Source organism: Psammomys obesus, unplaced genomic scaffold (assembly GCF_907164565.1).
Source record: "Psammomys obesus unplaced genomic scaffold, mPsaObe1.curated_primary_1811, whole genome shotgun sequence".
Lineage (NCBI taxonomy): Eukaryota > Metazoa > Chordata > Mammalia > Rodentia > Muridae > Psammomys > Psammomys obesus.
In genome coordinates, this window is record NW_026596463.1 from 182,807 (window position 1) to 209,207 (window position 26,401).

Here is a 26,401-nt window from a genome sequence, read left to right on the forward strand (position 1 = left end):
CACACACACACACACACACACACACACACACACACACACACACACACGGGGTGGGGGCAGAGACACAGAGGCTCAGAAGGTGGAGCCAGGAGTCCAGCCATTTTTTACAAGGTGGTTTCTCCTCCAGATAATGGGGGCACTAATTACAGTGCTTAGCTGCCAAGGTTGTGGCTAGATTTAGTCAGATACAGCATTTGAAAACATTTGAAACTTGTGGTTCTCAAGTTCATGGCTAGGAAAAATAATGGGCCTCTCGGCTTTGGAAGCACCAGCGGGGTTTGCATGCTTGCTCTATTTGGGCTCCTCCTCCCCACCCCTCCCGCACCCCGCCCCTGTCCCCCGCCCCACCGGGAGGCGGAGGCGGCGAACGCCCGCCCTCCCCAGCCCGTGGCCCGCCTAGGTAAATGTTATTTTGGGGGGTACCCGCCACTCAGTTCCGGATTCTGCCCTGAATGCCAGCAGCTGGGTTTTCGCAAGCTGCGAAGGATGGGCAAGCTGAGCGGATGCAGCGGGAGCTGGGCCGGAGGTCCCCGGCCCCAGCTGCTACAGTTGCTGCTGCTGCTGTTGCCGCCAGGCTGGGCCTCCGGGGCCGCCAGGCCCCATGTGGTCTTCGTGCTGGCGGATGACCTGGGCTGGAACGACGTGAGTTTCCATGGCTCAGCTATCCGCACGCCGCACCTGGATGCGCTGGCGGCCGACGGGGTGGTCCTGGACAACTACTATGTGCAGCCGCTGTGCACGCCCTCGCGGAGCCAGCTGCTCACCGGCCGCTATCAGGTACTCGAAGGCCTTCCGCCCCGCCCCGCCCGTGCTGCCACTCAGGGGCTCAGCAGGATCGGGCACTCGCTGCCTATGGCTTCCCTAGGCTGGCGCCCAGCACAGCCTCTGCGCATGCCTGGCTTCCTCTTGGTGGCCCAGTGCTAGAGAGGCTTTCGTTTTCTCAGGGTTGGAGGAGAGGAGGTTTCTGAGAGCTCAAGGCGCCCGTGTCTGTGAGCCCCAAAGAAGGATAGGTGGGGTCCTGAGGAGAAAGGATAGAGAAGGCGAGGAAGGCCCTAGAATGGAATTAAAGTGAGGCAGCAGTGGTCCTAGGTCAGGAGTCGTCCACCTGAGACAGGATAATAGGCAGCCGTGTAAATGGGAGTTTTAGAGATTAGCTGAAACACTAAAAAGCCTAGGATTGTTGACAAAAGGACCAGAAAAGCCTTCAGTGTATGAGCCTGGGGGGGTGGGGTACATGAATGATTTTAACCTTTCTCCCAGTCCCTCTTATGCCTGTGAGCCAGGCCACAGGTGAGACAGGTGCACTCCAGGCTCCTCTGTATTTATCTTTCTTTGAATAAGTTACCCGCTTGCCTATAGCTACACGTCAACAACCTGGAAACCCTAGTGCCCATCCTCCAGATCCTCCACGTGCACCACCAGTGATGGAGAATAAAGCATGGGGGTGTTGATACTCCTTCCACACTGGAGGGTGAATCCAGCCCTTATGAGTATCCTCACTCAGAAGAGTGTCTGCAGCTAATGCATTTACCCACAGAGTATGTGTATTTTAGATGACTAAGAATAGTGGGAACATTTTTGTAGTGTTTTATTGTCTTTACACCACCCCATGAGGCAGTTATCTTGAACCCCCTTTACAGGTGAGGAGATAGCTTGCCTAAACTGGGTGCCAGTAGAGGAGTCACACAGCTATAAATCATAACCCTTACTTTCCTGCAGCCACCAGCCATCTTGGACCTATGAAACTAGGCTTCCCTGCCCATTCTGAGGTTGAGCGTTCATAAAGTTCTGATACAATTATCATCAAATATAATAATTTTTGTGGTTACTGTTGGGTACTGGTGTTTTTTTTTTCTCTGTGTCTGTTTCTGTCTATCATCTATTTTTCTGTCTGTCTGTTGCTACACACACACACACACACACACACACACACACACACACACACAAACAATCTTCTGGCCTTTCTCCAGAAAGATTTAGACAAACATGGTGCAAAGATTTAGACAACATGGTGCCAGAACAAGTCAGCCAAAGATGTCATATAATCGAGAAAACATAAATTGGCAGTGAGCCTAAGTACAGTGAAATCCACTGGGTAATGGATTCTAAGCTGCTTATTCATCAGGAGTTTGAACTTACTGCCTTCCTATGTAGCTGTTCACATAACCTTTCCGATCAAACCTCATGTTCTAAGCCTGAGATAAAGATTTCAACACTGGTCCAAAGGCTGAAGAGAGAAACATGTATATGGAGCTAAAGCATGGTTTGCTTCCACACCAGCAATAAGGGCATTCCAGGATATCTACTGGGCTGCTAAGTGTACTTACTAGTCCGTAGGCCAGAGCAAGTGTCTCCTAACCCCCAAGTAGGAGTCTCCTGATATAGTATTCCCCAGGAGTAGGGGAAGGTAGTTCTGCATTTGCTTTGAAGAACAAGAACTGAACTCATGTTGCAAAATAATAGAGGGGGTGTTCATTTATGCAGCATTCTCCCAAGAGACCCGGCGAGGGAAGCAAACACAGCACCTGGAACCTCACTGAGAATTGAGTACTTTTCTCCACAATGTGCTCTACCCGCTAAGCACTTGAAGATACTTGAGTATTGAGAGTAAATCTGTGGTTGATAGTGAAGGAAAAGGAGAGGTTGTGCACTTCAAGATGGTCAGAGGCATCTCAAAGGAGCTGACTCAGACACTGTCATGTGATCCTGTTAAAGATTACTTTGGTTTAGTGGTATCCTTTTACTGGCGTCTAGTAAGATTGTTGCTTTCAAGTACTATATGTTGGTGATTCTGGTTATCTTTCTCATGTCCTTCAAAAAACTAGTGATTTTTATATTTAAATAATTCAAAACTGATGACGTTTCCTTGTTTAGAATCATTGTAAGAGCTACAAGAAAATGTTTTCTGTATCTTCCAAATATTCAGTTTTAAATTTTTCTCACAAAGCAACCTCTTTATATTTCATGGAGTCACAGTGATATGGTAGTGGAGCTAGTTCTGAAACATCCAAATATCTCTGGGATATCAGTGTTGTGCTTTGAAATTGACTTCTAGTTCTTTTGTTATAATATATTTTTACTGAAGATCAGTGGTCTACATTTTTTATCAGCACTGTTTTATAACACGGTTTGTAAACTGAGGCTGGAAGAAGGTACTATATGTTGGGGGAAAACAAGTCTGGTGGCAAAGCGCTTGCCTCATGGGCATGAGGACCTGTTCAGACCCTCCAGAATCCACATAAAGGATCAGGCTGGTGACTGTGTCTTTAGTCACAGCTCTGACAAGATGGGAGGTGTATCCTTGGAAGCTCATGGGCCAGCTAGACTGATATATATGGCAGAGTTTCCGACCAGTGAGAGACCCTATCTCAAAACAAAAAAGTAGAAGGTGCCTGAGGCCTGACACCTTAGGTTGGCCTCTGGCCTCCACAACGGGTGCTGTGTATGTTCACCCCTGCACCCCTGCTCCCACACACCTGCACCCTCATTTACACACACTCCGTTCACACAGAAAAAATGTGCCCAAGGCCACGGGGCTAAAAAATGATAGAACAGCTTATGAACCAGGCAGTGCTCAGAATCCCATTTATAGCAACTATATCATGTTTCCTCTTTAGAACTATTAAAAACATCACCACTAGTCCTCCTTCATACTTATGCAATAATTTATTATTTTTGAACATTTAAGTCACTCCTAAATATCTGTCTGAAAATGAATCTATCATATATATATATATATATACATTTACTTAAAATTTGCCCATTTTAAGTATAAAATGAGAAAGAAATCGTATATCTGAAAGAATCATTCGGTACAATAAAATGAAAAATTTGGTAGCTATTTCAAAATAAAAACTATTCAAAGTCCTGCCTGAACCTTTGCAATTGTGGTTCATTCTAATTTTCAACTTGACACAACCTCTTGGGGAGACAGTGTCAATGAGAGGTGGCCTATATTAAATTGGCCTGTGGGCGGTTGTCTTGATTACGATAATTCACATGCAGCCCACAGTGCTGGCAACATTCCCTGAGGGAATGGAGAATGTGAGCTGAATAGCAAGGATGCATTCATCTCTTGCTGCTCTTGATTGTGGATGTGGTGATTGCTTATCTTACGTCCCTGCCTTGACTTCCCTATAACTTGGAATTTCAACCTTAAATAACCCTTTCTCCTCTAAGTTATTTTTTGGGGGGAGGGGTCAGAGTGTTTTTATCACTAGTATCAATAGAATTGAAACTAGGATGTCAATCATACTAATGTTTAGAGCTAATGCCATTTGAAAAGTGCTAAGACTCAACTAACTGAACTCTTGAGTTTTGGTTTTATTCTGTTTTTGTTTGTTTGTTGTTTTGTCTTGTTTTTTCTTTTGAAAGTGATGAGTAAAGAGAAACGTTATGAATGTGAGAGGTAGATTTCAGTCTTGACCATGTCAAATTCTCACCAGCAAGACTCAGTTTCTCAGAAATTGAGAGATACAGGACCTGCTCTGTCTAGCCTTAAATTTCTTTGACTGTAATGCTTTTGCCTTCTTAGGGAAAGTGCTCGTCATTATCATACCCACCAACTCATCTTTGGTAGTGGTAAGGTGGTGCTAAGCCTTATGCTCTATACAGACTACTTATTCTGCTGTTGAGAGTTAAAAGGGAGCATGAATTTTTATATTAAGATGTTTAATTATTGCTAATTCTTCCACATGACCCTTTAAACCATCATGTTTTGGTGGAAAATTTATAGAGCCTGAGGTGGGTGGCATGTAATGGGGGGGATGGGGAGCAGTGAGGGAGGCAATTAATGGTACATTAGATAAGAATTAGATAGAATTCAGTCTCTCTACAGTCAGGCTAATGTTCTCCCCAGGACCTTTATTCATTATCTTTAAAATCTGTCCATATATCTTATTTTTAAATAGAAAACACAACTATATAAAAACCTAAATTTGGAGGGGGGGAGGAAGGGTCTATTTTCTTCTGTGGTGTAAACCCTGATAAGTTGCCCCTGTGCCAGTAAAATCTTCCCACTCCACCCTCATACAAGAAACTAATTTAAACTCAGTGGGTCACACACAAAAGGAAGACAGTGTAGGAGGGGAACTTGAAGAGAAGGACTCCAACGGGAGACAGGATGAGGGCATGAGGCATGAAAACAGTTAAAATCTGTTATACAAATATATGAAAGTGTCAAAGAAGAAATTAAAAACCCTCAAAGCTTAAATAGAGAATTTCCCTCTATTCCAGCCCAGCTCCTAATGTCTAATGTCTTAGGCATTCAGTTCCCACGTTTTAGGAAAGTATACAGAGAAGTGATGAGCTGTGAATGACACCATCCTGTAAAAGTGACTTATTCATGTACAAACAAATGCATGTGTAGATATCCCATTATTTTTATTTGAATGGTAATATTCTCTTCATACTTTTATATCCATGTTTAATTTTACTGAAAATTTGACATTATTGTTAAATAAACAACATCCTTATTTATGCTGGTACATTATTTTGTTACATGAACATAACATTTTTAATCAGTCACATAATAATGGATACAAACAATTTCTGGCCTTTGGTTATATCAAAGAAAGTGAAATCAGTATCTTGTACACATGTCATTTTGCTCATTTGAAACACATTTGTAGAACAGTTTCTCAAAAAATAAAAATTTGAGAATGTAGATACCATTTATAATTTTGATAACTATTATAAATTTGAACATGGGGACATCTTTATAGCCTCTTTTGCCTAATTTTAATTATACTATTTGTCTTTTTAATGTTGGCTTTTCTTCTTTGTGTGTTTTGGATACTGAAGCTTAATTAGATATTATTTGTTATGTTCTTGATAGTGCCTTTGATATAGAACAAACTTTCAATTTTTATATAATGGAGTGCTCATTTTTAAAACTCTACTTTCTTTGTGGTATTTACGCCTCCACCTCCTTTACCAACCCTCGACTCTAGGTAGGAGAGAGAAGGTTAGTGGAGCGAGGGGTCTCAGACCCCTTTACTTCTCCAGTATGTTTAGGATTGATGCGTCTTTGGGGCTATGCCAATCTCTGTCAGCAGCAGATGCAGGCAGCAGTCTTCTCCAAACCACTGTGCCCCAAAGCGTTCCTCTCTTCCTGTCTGCTCCAAACTGCCACACTCTCCATCTCTCCAAACTATACACCACACCCCACACCCCACACCCCACACCCCAACAGCACACACCATGCCTTCTCTTTCTGGGCTCTCAAATTTATATTCTCAGAGCCCTAGACCACACCCCTCTCTGTGCTGCACGTGGAAGGCTGTTAACAGCTGGCAAAAGCCATATGCTGCATGAGATAGCTATCAACTGTGGACAAACCAAAGCTCCAACTAAAATCCCACGCTTGGGACTAAAACAAAAACACATTTACATAACATAACTGAGTTTACAAAGAAACCAAAGCTTCCATTACAATGTAATATAAACATTTATTTGGTCGCTTATGTTTTTGTTATTACATATAAAAATCATTGCCTAATATTACATGTATTAGTCTCTATATTTTCTTCTGGGAGTTTTATAGGTTTTACCTTTACATTGAGTTCTGTATAAGTCACTTTATTTTTTCTCCCTCAGTCAGCATCAATCCATTGACCTCAGTTTTTCCCCCCATCAATCTATATGTTTATTATGATGCTAGAATGATACTGTCTTGATGACTGTAGCCATATACTGGATTCCAGAATAAGGAAGTATAAATTTTGTTCCCCTTATTTTCCCTGAAAGGTAATTTTAATGATTGTGAGCTCCCTCAATTTCTATGTGGATTTTAGGATCAACTTTATACATCAGGGGTGAGGAGAGACACACTGATCGGCACAACCACTTGAAAGTATTCTGGTGTTAATAGGAATCTTCCAGTCCTGGAATTGAGCCTTCTTTCTGAGAGGTCAGGTATTTTTTGATGCCTTTGAACAGTAGTTTGTAGTTTTCAGTGTACAGATTTTATAGTTTGTTGGCAAAAGTTATTCCTACATATTTCATTTTTTATGCCATTGTGATTGGAATTCTAAATTGTTTATTTATTCCTTTGTTTAACAGATATTTGTGGAACAATTTGTCATATCAGGCACTATGCTAGACTGTAGTGATCTCCAGTTTGGCTGAGGTGAGGGGAAGGAATGATTGAGAGAGGAGTGAAATAGTGCATGTGAATGAAGGAAGAAAGGTGAAATAAAGGGATGTGGCATTAAGAGTTGAAAATAAAGTAGATGAAGTTGTGGGGAACCTGAGAATGTCCCCAAGGAGGCAAGATTTACAGAGGACTCAATGCCATAGTCAAGATCCTGAAAAAAGTTTAACAGGATATGGGAGGAACAAGAGAAGCAAGCCCCTGCGGCTGGATTTAGCTTGTCCTAAGACTGAGGAGAAGGTGGTAGTGGGTGGGGACTGAGGAGTTGAAGGGCTGGCCAGAAGTGTGCTGTGAGCTCCAAGGAAGGGTAGGTCTCCCTAGACTTAATGCTTCCTGTTCAAGGTAAAATGTTAAACCTTCAGCTCTGATTGTTGCTATTCCCACAGTAATGTTACACTTAAGAATATTATATCCTAAAGAATATGTCCTGTCTAACAGTGTTAAGAAGTGTTAACAAGTAAGTATTTTAAGGAGCTATAAATCAACTTTCATGTGTTATTTTTATCTTTTACTTTTTGTGGGGGAGAGGGATAGGGTCTCACTATGTAGCCTTGGCTGACCTGCAATTCATTATGTAACCCTAGCTGGCCTTGAACTCACAGAGATTCACCTGCCACTGTCTCCAGAGTGCTGGGATTAAAGGCTGCGAAGCCCCATTGCAATATATCTGATCATACTGTGAACCCTGAGATTATTTACTGGAAAAACTTGTTTCTAGTTGTGGTGTGGCTCAGCCCTAGCACACACCTTTAATCCAAGGGTTTTCTGCTTGTAAACAGGATTACATAAAGTCAACCATAGGCAAAGAGGTGGAACAAACAACCAGTTGACCAGGAGTGAGCATAGGAAAAACCCTACAAAGTAAGAGGGAGTCAGGAGGACAGGTAGCTCCCTACCTATCCCTATTCACAGGAAGTAGAAGGGAGGGACATTCAGTTTGAGGTGTTTTTGAGATAGCATAGGGAAGGAGGATTACTTTGTCAGGCTGTGGAAGAAAGTCAGCTGGGTGCTTTCTTTGCCTCTCCAAGCTAGCAGGCTTTCATGCCAGCATCTGGCTCTTGAGTCTTTATATATAAATAAATGATTGAGATTTTGTTGAAAATGACAAAGGCCAGCTCAGCATTCTCAGTTTTAAAATAGTGTCTAGGAAATGCATTTAGAAGTTTTTAATGTAAAAAATGTTTTATTCTTGTCTTCCGTACTTCTTCTGTTAGGTAGCCCCCATTTATTAGTTTATTAGTGATACCTGTAAGGAAAAGGATTTTATATCTATTTGTCCTTGGTTCAAACTTTTCATCTTTCCTAGCAGAATTTCTACACTGTTTTTAGTTTAAACTAATATCTTGCAAATACTAAATTTTCAAATTCTAACAGGTTGACTTGATTCACTATATAATATTCATTATATGTCTGCATTCCCAATAACTTTTTAAATTTAAATTTCACTTTTTTACATTTATGGGAGGTTTGCCTGCATGTATCTTATGGGCCATGTCTATGCCTGGTATCCCTGGAACTGTAGTTGCAGACAGTTGTGAGCTGCCATGTGGGTGTTGGAAATTGAACCTTGGTTCTTTGGAAGAGCACCTAGTGCTCTTAACCACTGGACCACCTCTCCAGGCCCCAATAAAAATTTTATACTTTAAAAAAATGATTCATTTTATTTATGTGTATAAGTGTTCTGCCTGGATGTATGTGTACACAGCACATGTGTGTGTGGTACCTATGGTACCCTCAGAGATAAGAAGAGGTCATCAGATCTCATGGAACTGGAGTTACAAATGGTTGTGAACGACCGTGTACATGCTGGAAACAGAATCATAGGTCCTCTGCATGCACTTCCAGTGCTCTTAACTGCTGAGCTACCTCTCAGCCCTCCAGTACAAGTGTTAATTGTTGGTATTCTTAGGCCTTACTCCTCTGTTAGATTGACTCTGATGCTCTCCGGTGTAGAGAGGCACTCAGTGGTCAACAGCTGAGTAGATGTTTGTGCTGTACACTCCAACACAAGAAAGAGCTCAGCATCATGGTTCAAGTCCTAGGACTAAGCTGAGTGTAAGGATAAATGCCTGTAATACCAGATCTTTGGGGGATGAGGCTGGAGGACCATCAGCTTGAGGCTAGATTCTAGTACATAAAGAATACAAGGCCAGGCTGGGCTACACAGCAAGACTTGTCATAAGCAAGCAAGCAAGCAAGCAAACAAGGGCTTGAGCTGTAGCTCAGAGGTACAGTGCTTAGCTTTTTGTTGTTATTGTTGTTGTTTCAAGACAGGGTTTCTCTGTGTAGCCCTGGCTGTCCTGGACTCAATTTGTAGACCAGGCTGCCTCGAACTCACAGAGATCCACCTGCCTCCTCTGCTTTCCTGGATGTTGGGATTACAGGGGTGCACAATTGCACTGGGCTTGCTTTTTTTTTTTTTTTTAAAGGCCGGGCATGGTGGTGCATCCCTTTAACCTTAGCACTCGGGAGGATCTCTGTGAGTTCGAGGCCAGCCTGGTCGACAGCTAAGCCTACATAGTGAGACCTTATCTCATGCACATCTACACACACGCACACACACACACACACACACACACACACACACACACACACAAAGAAGGAAGGAAGAAAGACAAAAAAGTTTAAAGGTAACAAAAATGGCAGGTCTCAATGAGGACACTAACTCTTTTTAGTTCTCAGCTTGTTCTTGTCCCGGTGGGGGACTGAGGAGGTCTTTCCATACCAGAATTCTATAAACCGTGGCAGAGAGCACAGACAATGAAAGATGACACCAGGCGTTCTTCCTAGGGGACCGCAGCCACATTTTTCTTAATCACACTGATAAATAGACAAGACACTTTCAGGGCTTTTCACTCACCCCTGAAGCAGAACCTTGAACAGGAAACAGGAAAGAAACTATGCGGTGCAGGGCAGGTGATTCTTAACTCATGCTTTAATTTTGCCTCAAGACTGTCAGGAGACTGCAGAGGAAGAGGGCCTGGGGACATGAACTTCCTTCTAAATTCAGCCTTGCCAGCAGCTTTTCCAGTTTGTCCCCACCAGCCTTGGTGGATTTAAGTCAATGAACTAGGTTAAACAGATAGAGAAGGGAGAAGTGGGAGGAGGGTTTTGGGGGAAGACATGTGACGCTGGTTGGGCGAGTCACAGGATCTTCTGGACTAAGTGTTCAAGGAGGCAGAGATCAGAACAGCATGCAGCCAGGAGGCCATTACATTGCTGGTGCTATTTTCCATTACTGTGCTCATTTCAGGGGAGAACAAAGGATACCTCAGGTTTAGAATAGCTAGTAAGAGGGCCGGCAATCAAGCGCATGCCTCCAACACGAGGAACCCAGGGGCGATTTGCTCTGGTTGAGGTTAATTTACCTCCCCAAAAACTGGAAACAAGAAAATAAGGAAACAACTTTAGAGTTGTATGGAATGTTATCAGTTTTCTTGTGGCATTTTTGTGGGATTGACTAATATGGTTGGTTATTTGAATAATCACTTTGAGGACAGTGGAATAGTTTAGGAGATAAGGATGCTTCCTTGCGCTCATTCCTTAGAATCCACATAGTGGGAGGAGAGCACCAACTTCTGGACGCTGTCCTGATTTCCATGTTTGTGAGATGGTGCACACGTGTCCGCACACAAACACATGCATACACATAAACACTCACATACACATCACACACACACACATACCCATATATACACATAAATAAATGTAGCAAACAATTTCTAATTGAAAAAAATATGTATACACTGTTGCTTTCTGGTCATCATCATCATTGATTTTGCTTCCTTAATCACTTTACTAAAAATTCTGTTTTCAGATATATTTCAGAAATATTTTTAGATATATTTCAGAAAAATCTCTATTTTTTCCTTAGTAAATTTCTGTTGGATTCATAATTTAAATAGAGAATATTTATTATATTATATGGAAACAATATCTGCCTTGTTCATTCTTTTTACAAACAACATCACTTTGTGGGTTTAGTCAGAGACTCACACTTTTTACTAATCAACACCAATATAAATAGGCCCTTAAAACTGTCAGTGGTGTGGGCCAGTTGCAAAGCCTGAACACTGAAGGGCCAGACCAGATGGCCAAGCCAGGCTCCTCAGACACAATGTGTGTTCTGTAGCTTTTGGCTGCAGCACCCTGGGCAGCTGAGTGCTTGTCAGAAAGCTTCAAGCATGAGGTAGGAGATTTTCCATTCTCCGGTGAGCATCTCCAGGAATAAACCGCAAGGTAGCACAGGTGTTTTCTGACCATGGTCAACCTATTCAAAACTGGCAAAAGCACAGGCAGGGAATTCTGAACCCCTGGCTAGCCACTATCACATCCTATGGCTGTACTCTGTTCCAGAAACGTCCATTCAGGCTCCCTGGGCTATAAGGTAGAGGGGTAGGCTTGCTCACTTTTCTGAATGCTCCAGTGCCATAACAGGTGGTATTTCACAAATGCACAGGTGCGTGGAGGTTGTGTGGAAGTTCCCTATGCGTGGAACTTGCATAGGGCTGGTAGACCAGATGGAACTCCCCTCCTGCTCCACCACACTGCTCCATCCCACACTGTTGAGGGTGGGAGAAAAATGGCATCCATTGCCAAGTATGTTACAGTGGTTTATTGAGCCCATGGTAGAGTTTCTTATGAGAGTAGCTGAAGGGTTGTAACTTGAGCTCTTTGAGACACTGTCTTAGGGTTTCTACTACATTTTTGGCTGTCATCCAGAGTTTGGCTTCTTCTCCCCACTAAAAACACTTTGTAAATAAATTCTTAGGACCATCATGACCAAATTTGTAACTCGGGGAGGAAAGGGTTTATTTGGATTAGGCATCCAAATCATAGTCTGTCATTGAAGGAAGTCAGGAAAGGAACTCAGACAGGGCAGGAACCTGGAAGCCTGAGCTAGTGCAGAGGCCATGGAGGGTGCTGCTTACTGGCTTGCTCCCTATGGCTTGCTCAGCCTGCTTTCTTATAGAACCCAGGACCACCAGCCCAGGGATGATACCACCCACATGGGCTGAGCCCTCCCTTGTCAATCACTAATTAAGAAAATGCCTCACAGGCTTGTCTACATCCCACCTTGTGGAGGCAATTTATAAATTGAGATTCCCTTCTCTCAGACGACTTTAGCTTGTGTCAAGTTGACATAAAACTAGCCAGCACACACGTAGACTGTAGACCGCATGGTTCTGAAAGCCACTGTCCTCTCCAGTGGTGGTTTTTGTTGTTGTTGTTGTTGTTTTTCTTTTTTCCTGAAAAAAAAGAAAAATTACTGAGACTGTATTTTTATATCTCCTAGGTCTTTGGAGGAAGACTAATTTCTCAGTTATCTCAAGGAGAGCAGGACCCTCCCTGGGGTTTGTAGATTTTTGGTATCAGAGGAGCAAATCCTTAATGGTCAAATGCAATCTTCAAAGGGGGTGTTTTGCAAGAGGATTTGTTTTAATGATGAACAGGCAGCCACACAAAGCAGATCGAGTGGTAGCCCCTGCGGACTTTAATATATGACAGCCATGTCTTTTCTAGTTACACCTTCTCTCTGGATGTTGAAGATGAGTTTTAGGTAGACTTGCAGATTTTTTTGTGTTTAGATAGCTGCCTGTTCTTCTTTGATTCACATTTGTATCCCACCCCACACATTGTGGGATACTCCAGAGTTCTGTGCTGGAGGTGAATAAGCTTGGCACTTGCCTGTTTACTGTGTCTCAACATATTATTGCTTCCTGGCTTCAAATAGTGTTTGAACAGACCAAAACCACATTTTTGGCTGTCATCCAGAGTTTGGCTTCTGCTCCCCACTAATGCCATAAAAAACGCTTTATGTTCAAATAAATTCTTAGGAACTAAAAAGAACAAATTCTCTTTTCTGTATGATCGTAGAGAATGGAGACAGGTTTCACCTGACCACCTGGCTTGCTACCTGTGGCACAGGAAAACTGAACTGCACAGTGTCTCTTGGTAGTGCTCTCTAGTGATCAGAGATAATTCTCCACATGTATTAGATGAGCTTTCTACGTGAGCTTTGCACATTTATATCCACCGGTGATTTTGGGTTCCATAAAATATTACTTTTACATCCTGCTCAGCTATATGTTATGAAGTGTTTGAGCCTTGGCTCAGTTTTCTGTTTAGTAAGCTTGTAGTGCTAGTAATGGAAAGAAACCTTCTTTGTGTGTGTGAATACATTTGTATGTGTGTGCCTGTGTGTCTGTGCATATGTGTATATGTGAGTGCACAGTGACAACTGCCTTTCCCTAGAAATGATAACATTCAGTGTTGTGTCAGTAAAGAGAAGGCATATTGAAATAAGAGTATATATTATGCAGGGTTTATTTGCAAAAGTGACTTATTTTAGAAGCTGTGGGTGTGGAAGCAGGCCGAGAGTGTAGTAGACAGAAGCAGTGGTGCTGTTAACCACCCTTGGACCAGTAGGGAGGAAAGGAAGGGGGAGCCATGTGGGGACGCTGCTCAGGCTGAAGCAACCTGACCCCAAGACGGTTCACTCTATCCACATGGTTCTTCCAGCCTCGTGGCCACTGTGCTTATGCACACATGCACTTGTAGATCTGATTTTAAAATAATGAACATGAGACAAAACCGAACCAAATATAGGTCTGTGGATCTATATGGTTTGAGTGGTTAGGAAGTTAAGTTTGGGAAAAACCAGTGCTAACTGGGTATTTATTTAATCCCAGTAGAACTGTAGATTTAAAGTTCCAGTGTGCACTGTATATGATAGCCATATGCACCATACATTCCAGGAAGTAGGCCTTCAAGGAAGCAGGTACTGGGAAATGTGATGGTTAAACTTGGTGGCCAGCTTGATGTACCCTGAGTTGAAAAGGGACCCTCAGTTGATTAATTGCCTCCATGAGGTTGGCCTATGGGCGTATCTGTGGGGGTATTTTCTTGATTGTTAATTGAAGTAGCATGAGCTAGCCATCCTTAGGCAGGTGGGCCTAGACTCTGAAGAACGGCAGCTGAGGAAACCTTAGAAAGCAGCTGGGAAGTAGTGTTCTTCTGTGGCCTCTGCTTCAGCTCCTGCCTCCAAGTTCTGCCTCGGCATCACTCTATGACAGACTACAGTCAATCTGTAATCAAAAAAAACCCTCTTTCCTTCAACAGGTTGGTTTGGTCAGAGTTTTATCACATCAACAGAGAAGCACACTAGCACAGGAAGGGAATTGTGTTATCGATAGATGCTCATTGCTACTAATGTGATCATTGTTGGCTATTTAATATGTATTTGGCATTTTATATCACTTTATTAATCCTGCCCAAACCACAGGAAGTAGATGCAGATGAAGGTAACCTTACACATATCAAAACTGAAGTCACGGAAGGCACTGTCTTACTGTCTAAAGGTCACAAAGCTATTAAATGATAGAGCCTCAATGGAGCTGGCATTCCTGCATTAAGTATGCAGCATGTCAATCACCCACAAATACATTTAAGGAATTACTAGCAGCAAGTTGCTTGATACCCACCCTCAGTGGACCAGGGTTCAGAGTCCTGCCTGGGTTGAGAACTGGCACCCACAACCTACACTACCTTCAGAGTCCTGTGTATCTAAGGAAGTGGTTCTCAACCTGTGGGTTGTGAACCCTTTGGGGGTCAAAGGACCCTGTCACAGGGGTCACATTCAGATATCCTGCATATCAGATATTTACATTACAGCTCACAACAGTATTAAAATTACAGTTGCAGTAACAAAAATAATTTTGTAGTTGGGGATCATTACAACATGAGAAACTATATTAAGAGGTCATAGCATTTGAAAGGTTGAAACACACTGATATAAGGAAATCAGGATTTCCCTGTGCCGGGAAGGTCAGGGCCTATGGAGGATCGCTTCATCCATCCTCATGGGTATGGTAGCATTTTAAAATTCATCATAATTTCAATTTGTGAAGGAATTTATTAAGATTCAAGGGACTTCTGAAATTATAGAAATTACATGTTTACTATTCTAAAGCTCAACAAGTCTTTGTCTTTTAATGCTGGATGCTGTATGCTGTATGGACCCTGTGCCCTAGAGATGCTTTTGTCATCCACACCCACACAGCAGTCAGTGGAATGCTTTCTAGAAAAGGTCAGTGTCTTTTCAGATTGTGGTTTATGTGAGGTTGAATAAAAAGCATGAGCTGTCAGTGTCATCATATCATTAAGTAAGTCTTTAAAAAAAATTACAAAGTCCTCAAAGAATAGAGATTTATTTTTTTTTTTCTAATCAGATTTCAACTTCTCACATGCAGGGGGATTGGAATCCTTTTCGTTGATAGATTAAATAACTGGTTCCTGAATAGTGCCTTGATAAATAGTTGTTGAAAATGTTGTTTTATTGAAATGTTTTTATTCATACATCCAATTGCTATTTGTGTCCATTACCTTTTTGTCTCACTGAGGAAACTGCCTCTCAGAATTCACCTAAACATGCAGACCCACAGATGTGACCTGTGACTGACGTGGTTGCTGAATCTACTCCTTCATGGTGTTTCAAGGGCATTAATCCCTGGTTTTGTATTTATCTCTTTAAGATCCACATGGGCTTACAGCATTTCCTCATTAAAACCTGCCAGCCCAGCTGTGTTCCCCTGGATGAAAAACTCCTGCCCCAGCTTCTTAAGGAAGCAGGCTATGCTACGCACATGGTGGGAAAATGGCACCTGGGAATGTTCCGGAAAGAATGTCTGCCAACACGCCGAGGATTTGATACCTATTTTGGTAATGGAAATGCATATGTTTCTTTAACAACACAGACCTACTGCAGCCAGCTCATTAAATACACCCAAGTATCATCAAACTAAATGACTAGAAACCTGAACACAGTAAATCAGCCAGCACCACAGTGGGGTTGCTTTCTGATGTTATCCCCATATGCCAGCCCTGTGCCGAGCTCTGGGTGTGTGTATGGCCATAGCAAGGCAGTGGCCTTTGCCAGAGTGCTGATGAAGAACAGTGTTAGGAACATTTATGTCAGAGAGCGCCGTGTGATCTAAAATCTTCTTACCTGAAGATGATGGGGCAGACTTTATGGAATTAGCGCCAGATTTTATATTAAAGAATGTTTCCTTAATTAAAGCTCATACATTTTTATTTCTCCCTATGGACTCTGTTCAGAGACCCCTGTCCTGGGGGAGAAGAATAACTCACCTTCTCTGGGCATCTTCTCCTACCTATGAGGTCTGCTTCTGAAATTACTAGATCAAGCCTGGCATGGTGGGCACATGCCTGTAATCCCAACACTCAGGAAGGCAGAGGCAGGAGGATCTCTGTGAGTTCAATGCCAGCCTGGTCTACAGAGAGAGTTCAGGATAGCCAAGTCTACACAGAGAAACCCTGTCTCGAAAAACAAAAACAGAAAACAAAACAAAAAGAAAGAAAAGAAATTACTAGATTAGAGAAGATCAATTGAAAAATTAATCATAATAAAAGGAGATAATAAAAAATGGTAGTAGGAGCTAATCAAGTGAAAACTAGAAACTAGAGAGCCCTCTGACATAAATATGAAACCTAAAGTTTGTTTTAAAACATGACACCTTGAGGCAATTATAAACTCTGCCTTAATTAATAACCATTTTACTGCTAATTATGTATCTTTCCATCAGGTTCTTTTTCTATTGAGCTGTCTTTCTGTCCAGCTGGTTAATAATCTCCCTCCCTCCCATCTGCTTCTTGTAAACCAAATGCTTACTTAACATAGAATATTTAAATAGAACAACCAGTAAGACATAAAATAATTTAAATGTACCAGATTGTAAAATCACAAATGAAAAGGAAAGAACTGTGTGTCTCTGAGAACAAGTTCCACATTCGAGTCTGAGGTGGGAGACTTCTTATGTTGGAAGGGAGGAGGGAGGAATGGCAGAGAAAGATGTGCCAGGAGCACATCATGACAAGAAAAGCCAGCTGTTGGTATTGGGGAAGAGTGAAGCCTTTTTAGACTCTCAGTTGTGAGAGAAACTTCCCCTTTGGGAGACTGTAAAGTGGAGAGCTTCACTGTAATGATAAAGAGATGGCTTCCTTGTAGATTGATTTTAGGTATTAGCTTCCAAGCAAGGTAAGGCCGAAGCACAAATATGCCCTGAAACCACACAACTAGCTACTTGATTTTAAAGCTGATGTCAAGATGCAAGATATCAGACAGGCAAGGTCTTGTGTCTTCTCCATCCAGGGCGCCGTAGCACTGCTAGCCTGCCATGACATTCTTTCTGACTGAGTCTAAATTAGTCTTCAGTGGCCTTGAGTGGCTGTTAGAAATCAGCCTTCATTGATTTAACATCTTGGAAGTTCTAGAGGAATGGCTGGCCTGTGCCTTGGCAACTTTTTTTTTTTTTTTTTTTTTTTTTCAGAATGAATTGCTGTCTGTTCTTTGACAGGTTGTGGATATTTAGAATCTTTATTAACATCTAAGTTGTGTACTTAACAACTTGGTAGTTGGACAGCTGGGGAGAGGGTTCAGTCAGTAAAGTTTTTGCATCAGTGAACCTTAGTGTGATCCCTAGAACCTAAGTTAAAAAGCTGGGTGTCATCCAGGCCTTTCATCCTGTCAGGCAAACTGAGATGGTGGATTCCTGGCACTTGCTGGCCAGGCAGCTCAGCCTAATTGCCAAGCCAGGAAGAAAACCTACCTCAAAAAGCAAGTGGGGATAGCTCCTGGCAGTGACATCAGGTTTGACCTTTAACCTATGCACACTCTTACACATCTACACACACTTAACTTAAAGGGCAGAAATCCTATGCCTTTTGAGAATTAGGTCCCACCCTGGACCTAGATAGACACATGCCCTACATTTACATGAAGAGAGACTTGCAGCCAGGAGGAGTATGTGGAGCCCAGCTGTCATTACCACTGTAGTTTAGCTGCTCTGCTAAAAGCAGATAGGTGACTGGATGCCCATAAAACAAAGAAATACAGACTTAATGGGTAATTGTGTTGAGTGTGAATTACATCTGGATAAAACTATGGAAAAACACAGACTTAGTTGTTCAAAAATCATATTCTCAGTGTCTCACAAAAGCATAGGCTCAGCACTCAAGCTCAAGTTCATGAGTTTCAATGATGAAAGCACTGTGTGTGTCGCTCTGGTTGTATGGTATCGGATTGGCCAAGTATTTGAAGAAATAGCTCTATTTCTATAGTTCTTATGTTTGTAATATCATTTAGTACTTAGGGTTCCTATAACCAAATATATCCTGTGCCTTTATCCTCTCCAGTGTTGGTTTATATTAATGGATAAGGAATCTGAACTTTTCTCTGCAAGCTTTAGTACTTAGCAGATGTTAAAAACCCAAACTAGTGGTAGGTAAGGGTTGAAATTGTCACTATTTACTTACTTACTTATTTATTTGTTTGTTTATTTATTTATTGTGTGTGTGTGAGACAGACAGACATGCACATACACATAAGGCAGCCTGCAGGACTTAGTTCTGTCCTTCCACCACAGGGACCCCAGGGAGCAAGCTCAGGTTGTCAGGTTTGGTGGCAGGCACTTTTCCCCACTGAGTCTTGAAATGATTTTTTGTGAATTTAATTTTTTCTATTCCACATTAAGTAATAAATATGTTGGATTTTTCTTATTATAAATATAAATGAGAATCACACAGTAAGTTATCTTAAGGTCATATACTAGTTATATTCAGGACCTTGAACTTATTGGATCATGAAAATAGTTCATCTAAAATGAACTGAATTATTATATAAGCTGTATAAGGCTCTTAATTGTCATTGTAGACAAACTTCATGAGAAGGGAAAGAACGAGGCCCACTTTTCATCATCTTAAGATGGTGACTAAAAGGAGCTATGTATGTAAGAATATAGCTAAAAGCTGGGCAAACTCTCCTGTTTAACAGCTTTGTTGGGGTATACCTCACCATGCAGTTCACCCAATTAAGATATTTAGCTTTAGTGATTTTTTTTTATTAATTACACTTTATACATTTTGTATCCTCCCATAAGCCCCTCCTTCCTCCCCTCCCGATCTTATCCTCCCTCCCCCTTCTTCATGCATGCCGCTCTCCATTTAGTGATATATTTTTTAAAACAATTTGAGGGATTGTGCCGTTATCACAGTCCCACTGTAGGACCACATATGTGTTTGTTTGTGTGTGTGTTTATTTCACAGAAAGAAACCAGATTCTATGAGCAGTCACCACCAGCTTCCACACAGCCTCCTAATCCTGAGTCATCACTAAGTACTTTCTCTTTTACGTTGATTGACTTATTCTGAGCAAGCCTGTAAATTAATCATAATAGCAACACAGCTTATTTTTATACTTTCAAAACATGGAACACTTGCAGAACAACCATTAGTTAAGAAATTTCCTTTTCTCCTGTGCTTTAGCCTCTGTTGTGGGAGAGGGTTCTGTGCTACAGAAATAGGGACATTGATGGGCTGCTTAACTCAGTGAGCAGTGTGTCTCTAAATAGCAGGGTGAGTGTATGTAGAATAGTCTAGACAGAATGCTGTACGTGCATCTTTGGGGCTGCTACGCTGTGGTAGAGAACTTGTATTTGGAAAGGTTTGTATCTTTTCACCAGTGGGTGTCAGCATTTGACTAAATATAACTCCTGCTAAGGGTGCATCCATTGATAACTGCAGAAATCTCTCTCCCAACCTCAGTAACAACAAATGACAAGATCTGAATCCTGTCTTTATTATCTTGTAAGTAAATCCTTGAAACAAATCACATTAGCAGTGATACTGTTTCTCTTAGATAGCTTTAAAGGATTAACATCTCAGCTATTGAACTTGAAACTCTGATTTCTAAAAACTTATTTCCACAGAATCATCCACTTATAAAGAGTTACCAGATAGAACCAGTGCTCTGAAAGCCTCGAGTGAGAAAAGGACTTGGAATTCTATGCAGTAACATTTTAATGGTGTCTACTAACAAATATAGAGATGTTAGGAAATACTGCTCTAATTAGCCTTGTCATTTGATTAGCTTCGTCATGGGCAATCAGTTGCATTAGGCAATTAAATGCTGGAATATTCACTTGCTTAACAAGCTCTATGCCATGCTGACTCTTTTGTCTCACTTTTATCTTGTAGGATACCTCCTAGGCAGTGAAGACTACTACACCCACGAGTCCTGTGCTCTAATTGAGCCTTTGAATGGTACACGGTGTGCTCTTGATCTCCGAGATGGTGAAGAACCTGCAACGGAGTATAGCAATATTTACTCCACAAACATATTTAGCAAAAGGGCTACAACCCTCATCGCTAACCACTCACCAGAGAAAGTAAGGATCCCTTCTTTAATATTATCAAATCTTGTCACTTCAAAGGAGATTTTTTTTCTTTTTTTTTTTTAGAGCATGTTCCAGTTAGCCAGAAAGGGAAGGTTGTTACAAGTGAGGAATCTGGACCTTTCCTCTAAAGATTTGATGGATCAGGTCTGGGAGAAAGCCATACAGTGTACAGAAACCCCCGAGAGTCTTGTGAGAGGAGACCCTAGGGTACAGGTGGAGGAACACTGTCTTTTAGGGTTTCAGGGAAACCCTTCTTACACTTTTGATGCTTGATGTGTGTGCACTCTAAGTGGCTAGCAAAGCCAGGCTTCTGGTTTACAGACAGGTGTCTTTGTGCAGTGTGGGCCGCTCCGTTATAGAGAAGAGTTAGGAATTCAGGGCTCGGAGAACGTCCTCTCATTCTCTACTTTGGGGGATTATTTTGGTGATTCTCCATCTTTTGTATTCTTTTATTAATTTTAGAATCAGTTGACCAATTCTTATCAAGAAAATAAAAGGTAACTGCTTGAGTTTGTATTCTTTGACCAACTTGAAGGAAATGGCCATCTTAGCAATATTGGATTTTAAAAACTGATATGCATGGCATATTGGTTTCCAGAGACACAATATGGAAGCTATTTGGTATGCCCTGTGCAGACTTAGTTGCAGGTAAAAAGAGAAAAGAGTTGTGAATAGCCTTCAGCCCAGATTGTCTAGACTCATCACATAAGTGCTTTTGAAATGAGCGATATTTGTGCTAGACTCACAGGATGTCCTTATAAAGAACTGTTTTAGCACATTCACAAAAATTGTCCTTTAGTGGGAGCCCACCTGACATGGAGAATTCCAGAAAGTATGCAGGTTCTTCCAATTTTCTGGACTTTGTATCTTTGACAATGCCTGGAGATACTCAGCTCAGGTCCTGATGGAAGGTCTGGCTTGTATACCTGTTCAGATTTAGTAACCTGCTAATGACTCCCTGTCTGGTGTGGAATCTTCCAGACTCTGTCTCTGCTACTCTTATTACACATGAAGGAATCTTCCCTAGTGACTGTTCTCAGCTTTGCCACACTTTGGGTTTTTAAAGGTACCCATGGCAACTATGTCTTGGCAACTATGTCTGCCATAACACATGAGGAAAGGGGAACATTCTCTCAAATATTTAGAAACCTGCACATTTTAAGTCCAGATTTAAACAAAGATAGTCGGTGAGCTAGGTAATTAGCTTCATATAATATTAAATGGGTAAGAAGATGCAGCTCCGTGGGCAGGTGTTCTAAGCTGGGAGAAATCGGAACTAAGGACAATAGGAAGCCCTTAGAGCCTGTACACCAGGAAGAAACACTCTTAGTGCAGTACTCTTTGCTGGTAGTGTTATAGCTCTTAACTGTATGTGTGGCATTTTATAGACCTAGTCTAATACCAAGAAAATTAAGCTTAAGTTTTAAGAGAACTGTCTATTAGCCTTCGAAGGGGCCACACTGTTTGTTTAAGCAACCAGGCTTAGTGGAATGAAGTGATTTTTTCAAAGTCACAGGGCTGTTGAAAGTCAAAATCAGAATATGATCTCTCATTTCCTACTCCAGAGCTTTTGCTTTTAAGCAGAGTCCCTAGTTCACAGCTAGTACCTGAGGGCAGAGGCTCTGAATTCCAGTTCATATTCAGCTCCACGGTCCCAGTCTTGATATCGTATTAGAATCTCCTGGGAAACTTGTAAGGACTACTGTTTTCAGATATTGTGAGGTATCTGTCTCAGGCAGGACTAAGTTATTAATATATTGTCACCTCATCTCAGTGATTCTTCCAAGAGCCTGTATACTTCAGAGGCTTCTGTTGGTGTTAGCCAGGGTGCTCTCCAATGCAGAGACAAGCAGATGCCAACTGCCTATTGCAAGTTCACATTCTGAGATCTAATTATGCAACTATGATAATCTGCCTAAAATAAAAAGTCATTCTTACTGCCTGGAGGTCTCAGCACAGGTCTTGATAGTTCTGTATATATGTTCAGACTTAATGACCTGCTAATGACTCCTTGTCTGTTACAGAATCTTCCAGGCTCTGTCTTTGCTACTCTTACTCATTATGAAGGAATAAAATGTTCTCAGCTTTGCCACACTTTGGGTTTTTAAAGACATAATGCTGACATTTCTAGGCAACTATATATGCCATGAAACATGAGGAAAGGGATCATTGTCTCAAATATTTAGATAGAAACATGTACAAAACAGTATTGTCTACCAGCATTCTCATAGCAGCAAGCAGCTAAGAGGAAACAGCTGTGGAGTCGTAGATCTTTGTGGATGGGTGGCTAAATTGGGCTGGTGGAGAAGGCCGGAATTGAGGACAGTTATAGGCCTCAAGGGCTTACAGGCCATAGAAAGGGTGTTGCTGACATGGCACTGCTCATAGATGGTATTACAAACCATCAGATGGGAGATGGACATTCCCTGCCAGTGCCTGAGCTGCTGTGAAGAAGTATTCATCATTCCCAGTGTCCCCAAGCACAGACATAAGTGAAAGAAACAAAGTCAAGCAGCAGCCCGACCATGTTCATGTTCATAAGGCAGTACCTATAGATCGTGTTCCCAGTTTCAGTTCTCAAGGTAGTGATACATCTCACTGTTTTCAGGAGCTGCACCTTTGCAACATCTTTCCCCACAGTTCAACCTAATTCTGTGCTAGGCTGTCAGGCACATTTATAGAATGTAACATGGCATTTGTTATAGGATGAAAGTCATTAAAGGAATTTACATGAAGCCACTAAAAGTTTACCTGCTTTTAAGGGGCAGCTAAGGAAGAAAATTGAGAGAGCTGTTTTGAAAGGATTGAGTTGCTGATTCTGGGCATGGGGACACTGCTAATGGCTTTACATGTGTCACAAAGGGACATCCTTTCTCCTTGATGTCAGGGTGACTCATAGTAGTAGCATTATAAAAAGAAAATAATATATTCATAATAAGACTTTCTGTCAAAAATAGAACAGCAACACTTTGAAGAACTAAAAACAAAAACAAAAAAAAAAACCCTCTACATCCTATCTACTATAAGTTTCCTAAAGTAAACAAAACAACAACTCCTAGTGGAAGACTTTGTGTGGGTACAAGCTGGGAAGAAATGTCTTAATTTGGATGTCAAAGATAGTAGTTTCAAAACTTATTCATGTTTTCCTAATTATACTTTGAATTATGAAAACCTATAAAAAAATCACAAGGCTTCCCCCCTTATTAATGATATGTGATTTCTTTCCACAATGAGGATGTCTGGAGTACAGATGTTAGGAGCCATGGAGCATAACAGGAAAGGGAAAAGAGCCATTAGCATCTTTAATATGAGTGTGCAGGTAGCTCAGCTGGTTATGTCTGGGTTTTATATGATACTTAAGTGTCTAGTCATCATTTCCCAACCAGGATTCCATTTTATAGTTTTAGAATACTTGGAAAGTTTGCAGTTAGAGTTGGCAGCTATGGCTGAGTTGATCATAATAAGAGTTTGGAATCAAGAAAATGCCAAGGACCTGTCATGCTCTAATATAAACAAATCTGTGGAGGTTTATATGGGGCATGACTTGTGTGAATCAAGAGTCAGTGAGGTGAGAATGGGCCACATTCCAAGGCCAAGGTATGAGAGAGGGCTGGAAATCAGGTCCATAGACATACAGGGAACCCAACACCAGATGTTGACTGCTTGCTTTAGGCAATGCGCAGGGGTTTCATCTGGCAGGTATGAAAAAACTGGCTTACTCAGATTTGCCCTGGAAGGACCCCAGAACTAATGGTTGCAGGCACGGTCCTGATGGTGGTTGGAGAACCTTTGAGCCTTAGATAATTGTTATTTTTATTAGGATTCCATATGGTACAAAAACTATTTCCCCCTTGAACTTTAAGAATAATATGGTGAGTTTAGAGGCATGGCTGAATGATTAAGAACACTGGCTGCTCTTACAGAGGACCTCGGTTCAGTTCCCAGTGCCCACATGGCATCTCACAACTATTTGTAACTCTAGTTCCAGGGGACCTGATCCCCTCTTCTGGTCTCAGTGGGCACTGCATGCACATGGTAAACAGACATGTATGCAGGCAAAATACCCATATATATTAGAAATATTAAAAATAGCATAGTAATGCTTTCACTTAGTGATGTTGGAGAATGTTTACAAGGGGTCTATTGTAGTACAGGGAAGGCAACTTTCACAATGGGATTTTATCTCCCACTGTGAAGAAATAGCATGAAAATAAAGTAACCTTGTACCTACTGTTTTCCAAGTGCCTCAAAGTGTTCTAGAGAGCCTGTTTTACCTCACCTGAGGTCTGTGTTCTCCACTCTCCATGTCTTACTCTTCCCATTTTCCTTACATTCTACCTTCTGTTGAGAGCCCAGACCATGATTTCAGGTTCTTGTATTCCCAAAGGGGTATTCTAAGAAAATGTCGGCCTCAAAGTACCATACTGTGGCATGCTGGGTACAGCCAATGAGAGACAAGTGGACGAACCTCAGGAGGGAGGTATTTCCAGTGTCCTGCTGCTTATTCCAAGGAGATAGTAGGGTGGATTCCTCTTCTCCAGGACAGGGCATAGAATTCAGGGCCCCTTCCTAAAAGCTAGCCAGAAAACTTAAAAGAGTACTGCTCTAACATTCCTACCTTTCCACAGAGCAGTTGGCAACAAGGAAAAGATCTGGCGTGTCTGATAGAAAGTTATTACACAATGCTCATTCTAGGTATGGTCAATTAGGACCTCAGAAGAGATGCTCAGTCAGAGACACCAAAAAGAAGTAGAGCAGACAGGCTTCTCTGTCCCTATATCCTATCTGTTTCTAGCCAGCCAAACCCTTTTCTGATTTTTCAAGAATAATTAAACATACAGGGTTTCACAGTGTAGTCAAGGCTAGCCTGAAACTCACTATATAGCCCATGGACTAAAAAATCATGGCAGTTCTCCTGTCTTATACTTCCGAATGCTAGAATTACAAGCCTAAGACACCACACCTGGCTTAAGAACAAAGTTTCAGGTGAATGTGACTTTGTTTTTTTTAAACACTTTATGTGGGCTGTGGATTATGGTTGCCTTGTGAATTTTAGTCTTGTCCCCTCTACACCTTGGCTGGAGTTGGCTCAGTCTAGTGCTGAAGAACAAGTCAGGAAGACTCCCACAGCAGAGCCCCCTACCCCTACACATCCTTCTGTCGTTCAGGGGACCCCAGAGTATGTATGGGATGAGTGGAATGTGAGCATGTGCCCGAGTAGAGGTGGGGTGAAATTGTGTCAAAGGTTTTGGTATGGAGTGGGAATTTGAAATATTTTTTTCATGGAAAAATGTATAACATTGAATTTTAACATTTAACTTAAAATGTCTGAAATTCAAATAAATTTAAGGGTGTCTATTGGAGCTCTCTTCCTCTTACCATACCTCTGCATCCCCTTAACTGATTGGCACACATTCTATCAAAGGGATGAGTGTATCATTTAGAACAATTTTACAATAAAAAAAATGAAGTGAGTTTTCCCCATCTGCCTATTTGCCTCCTTTTTTATTATTTAAATCCCTCAAACACTCTAATAAAATAATATACTTATTCTTGGATTGAAGCCATTGATAATTGTCTTTTTGAGGGATTTCAACTCATTGAAAAATTCTGTGCGGCCTGGTGCAGGGGATGTCTGAAGAGAGGCTCCTTAAGGAGAAAGGGCTGACTGGGAATACCACAGATACTGAATGCTGCAGGTTGGCATAGAGAAAAACCAGAACCTCTGGATCACACTTCTTATTTCTAGCAATTAAATTGGCCTTACATTGATTTGGTTCAATATCAAAGACTAACAAAGCACTGTTTCCTCAAAAAAGTGTTTTTAAAAACCTGATAAACTTCTCTTATTTTTAGCTAACATATCTGTTGGTGCATGTCAACATTGTAACAGGGAGGTTGCCCGGAGGAAACCCCTCATCAAATAATGATACTTGGGCATACTACCTAACCTTCTGAAGTCTTGGTTAACTCATTTGTGAAATGGATATAACAG

The 26,401-nt window shown here is 41.6% G+C and overlaps 1 protein-coding gene across 1 annotated transcript in view; it reads left to right on the forward strand.

Annotated features, from left to right (window-relative positions):
* Positions 1-378: 378 nt before the first annotated feature.
* Positions 379-26,401, forward strand: part of Arsb (arylsulfatase B) — a 188,308-nt gene continuing 162,285 nt past the window's right edge. Inside the window, exons 1-3 of the mRNA XM_055598406.1 lie at positions 379-777; positions 15,688-15,874; positions 20,207-20,397. Coding sequence (XP_055454381.1) covers positions 487-777; positions 15,688-15,874; positions 20,207-20,397 — 669 coding nt within the window. The 5' untranslated portion in view covers positions 379-486. The remainder of the gene's footprint in view (positions 778-15,687; positions 15,875-20,206; positions 20,398-26,401) is intronic.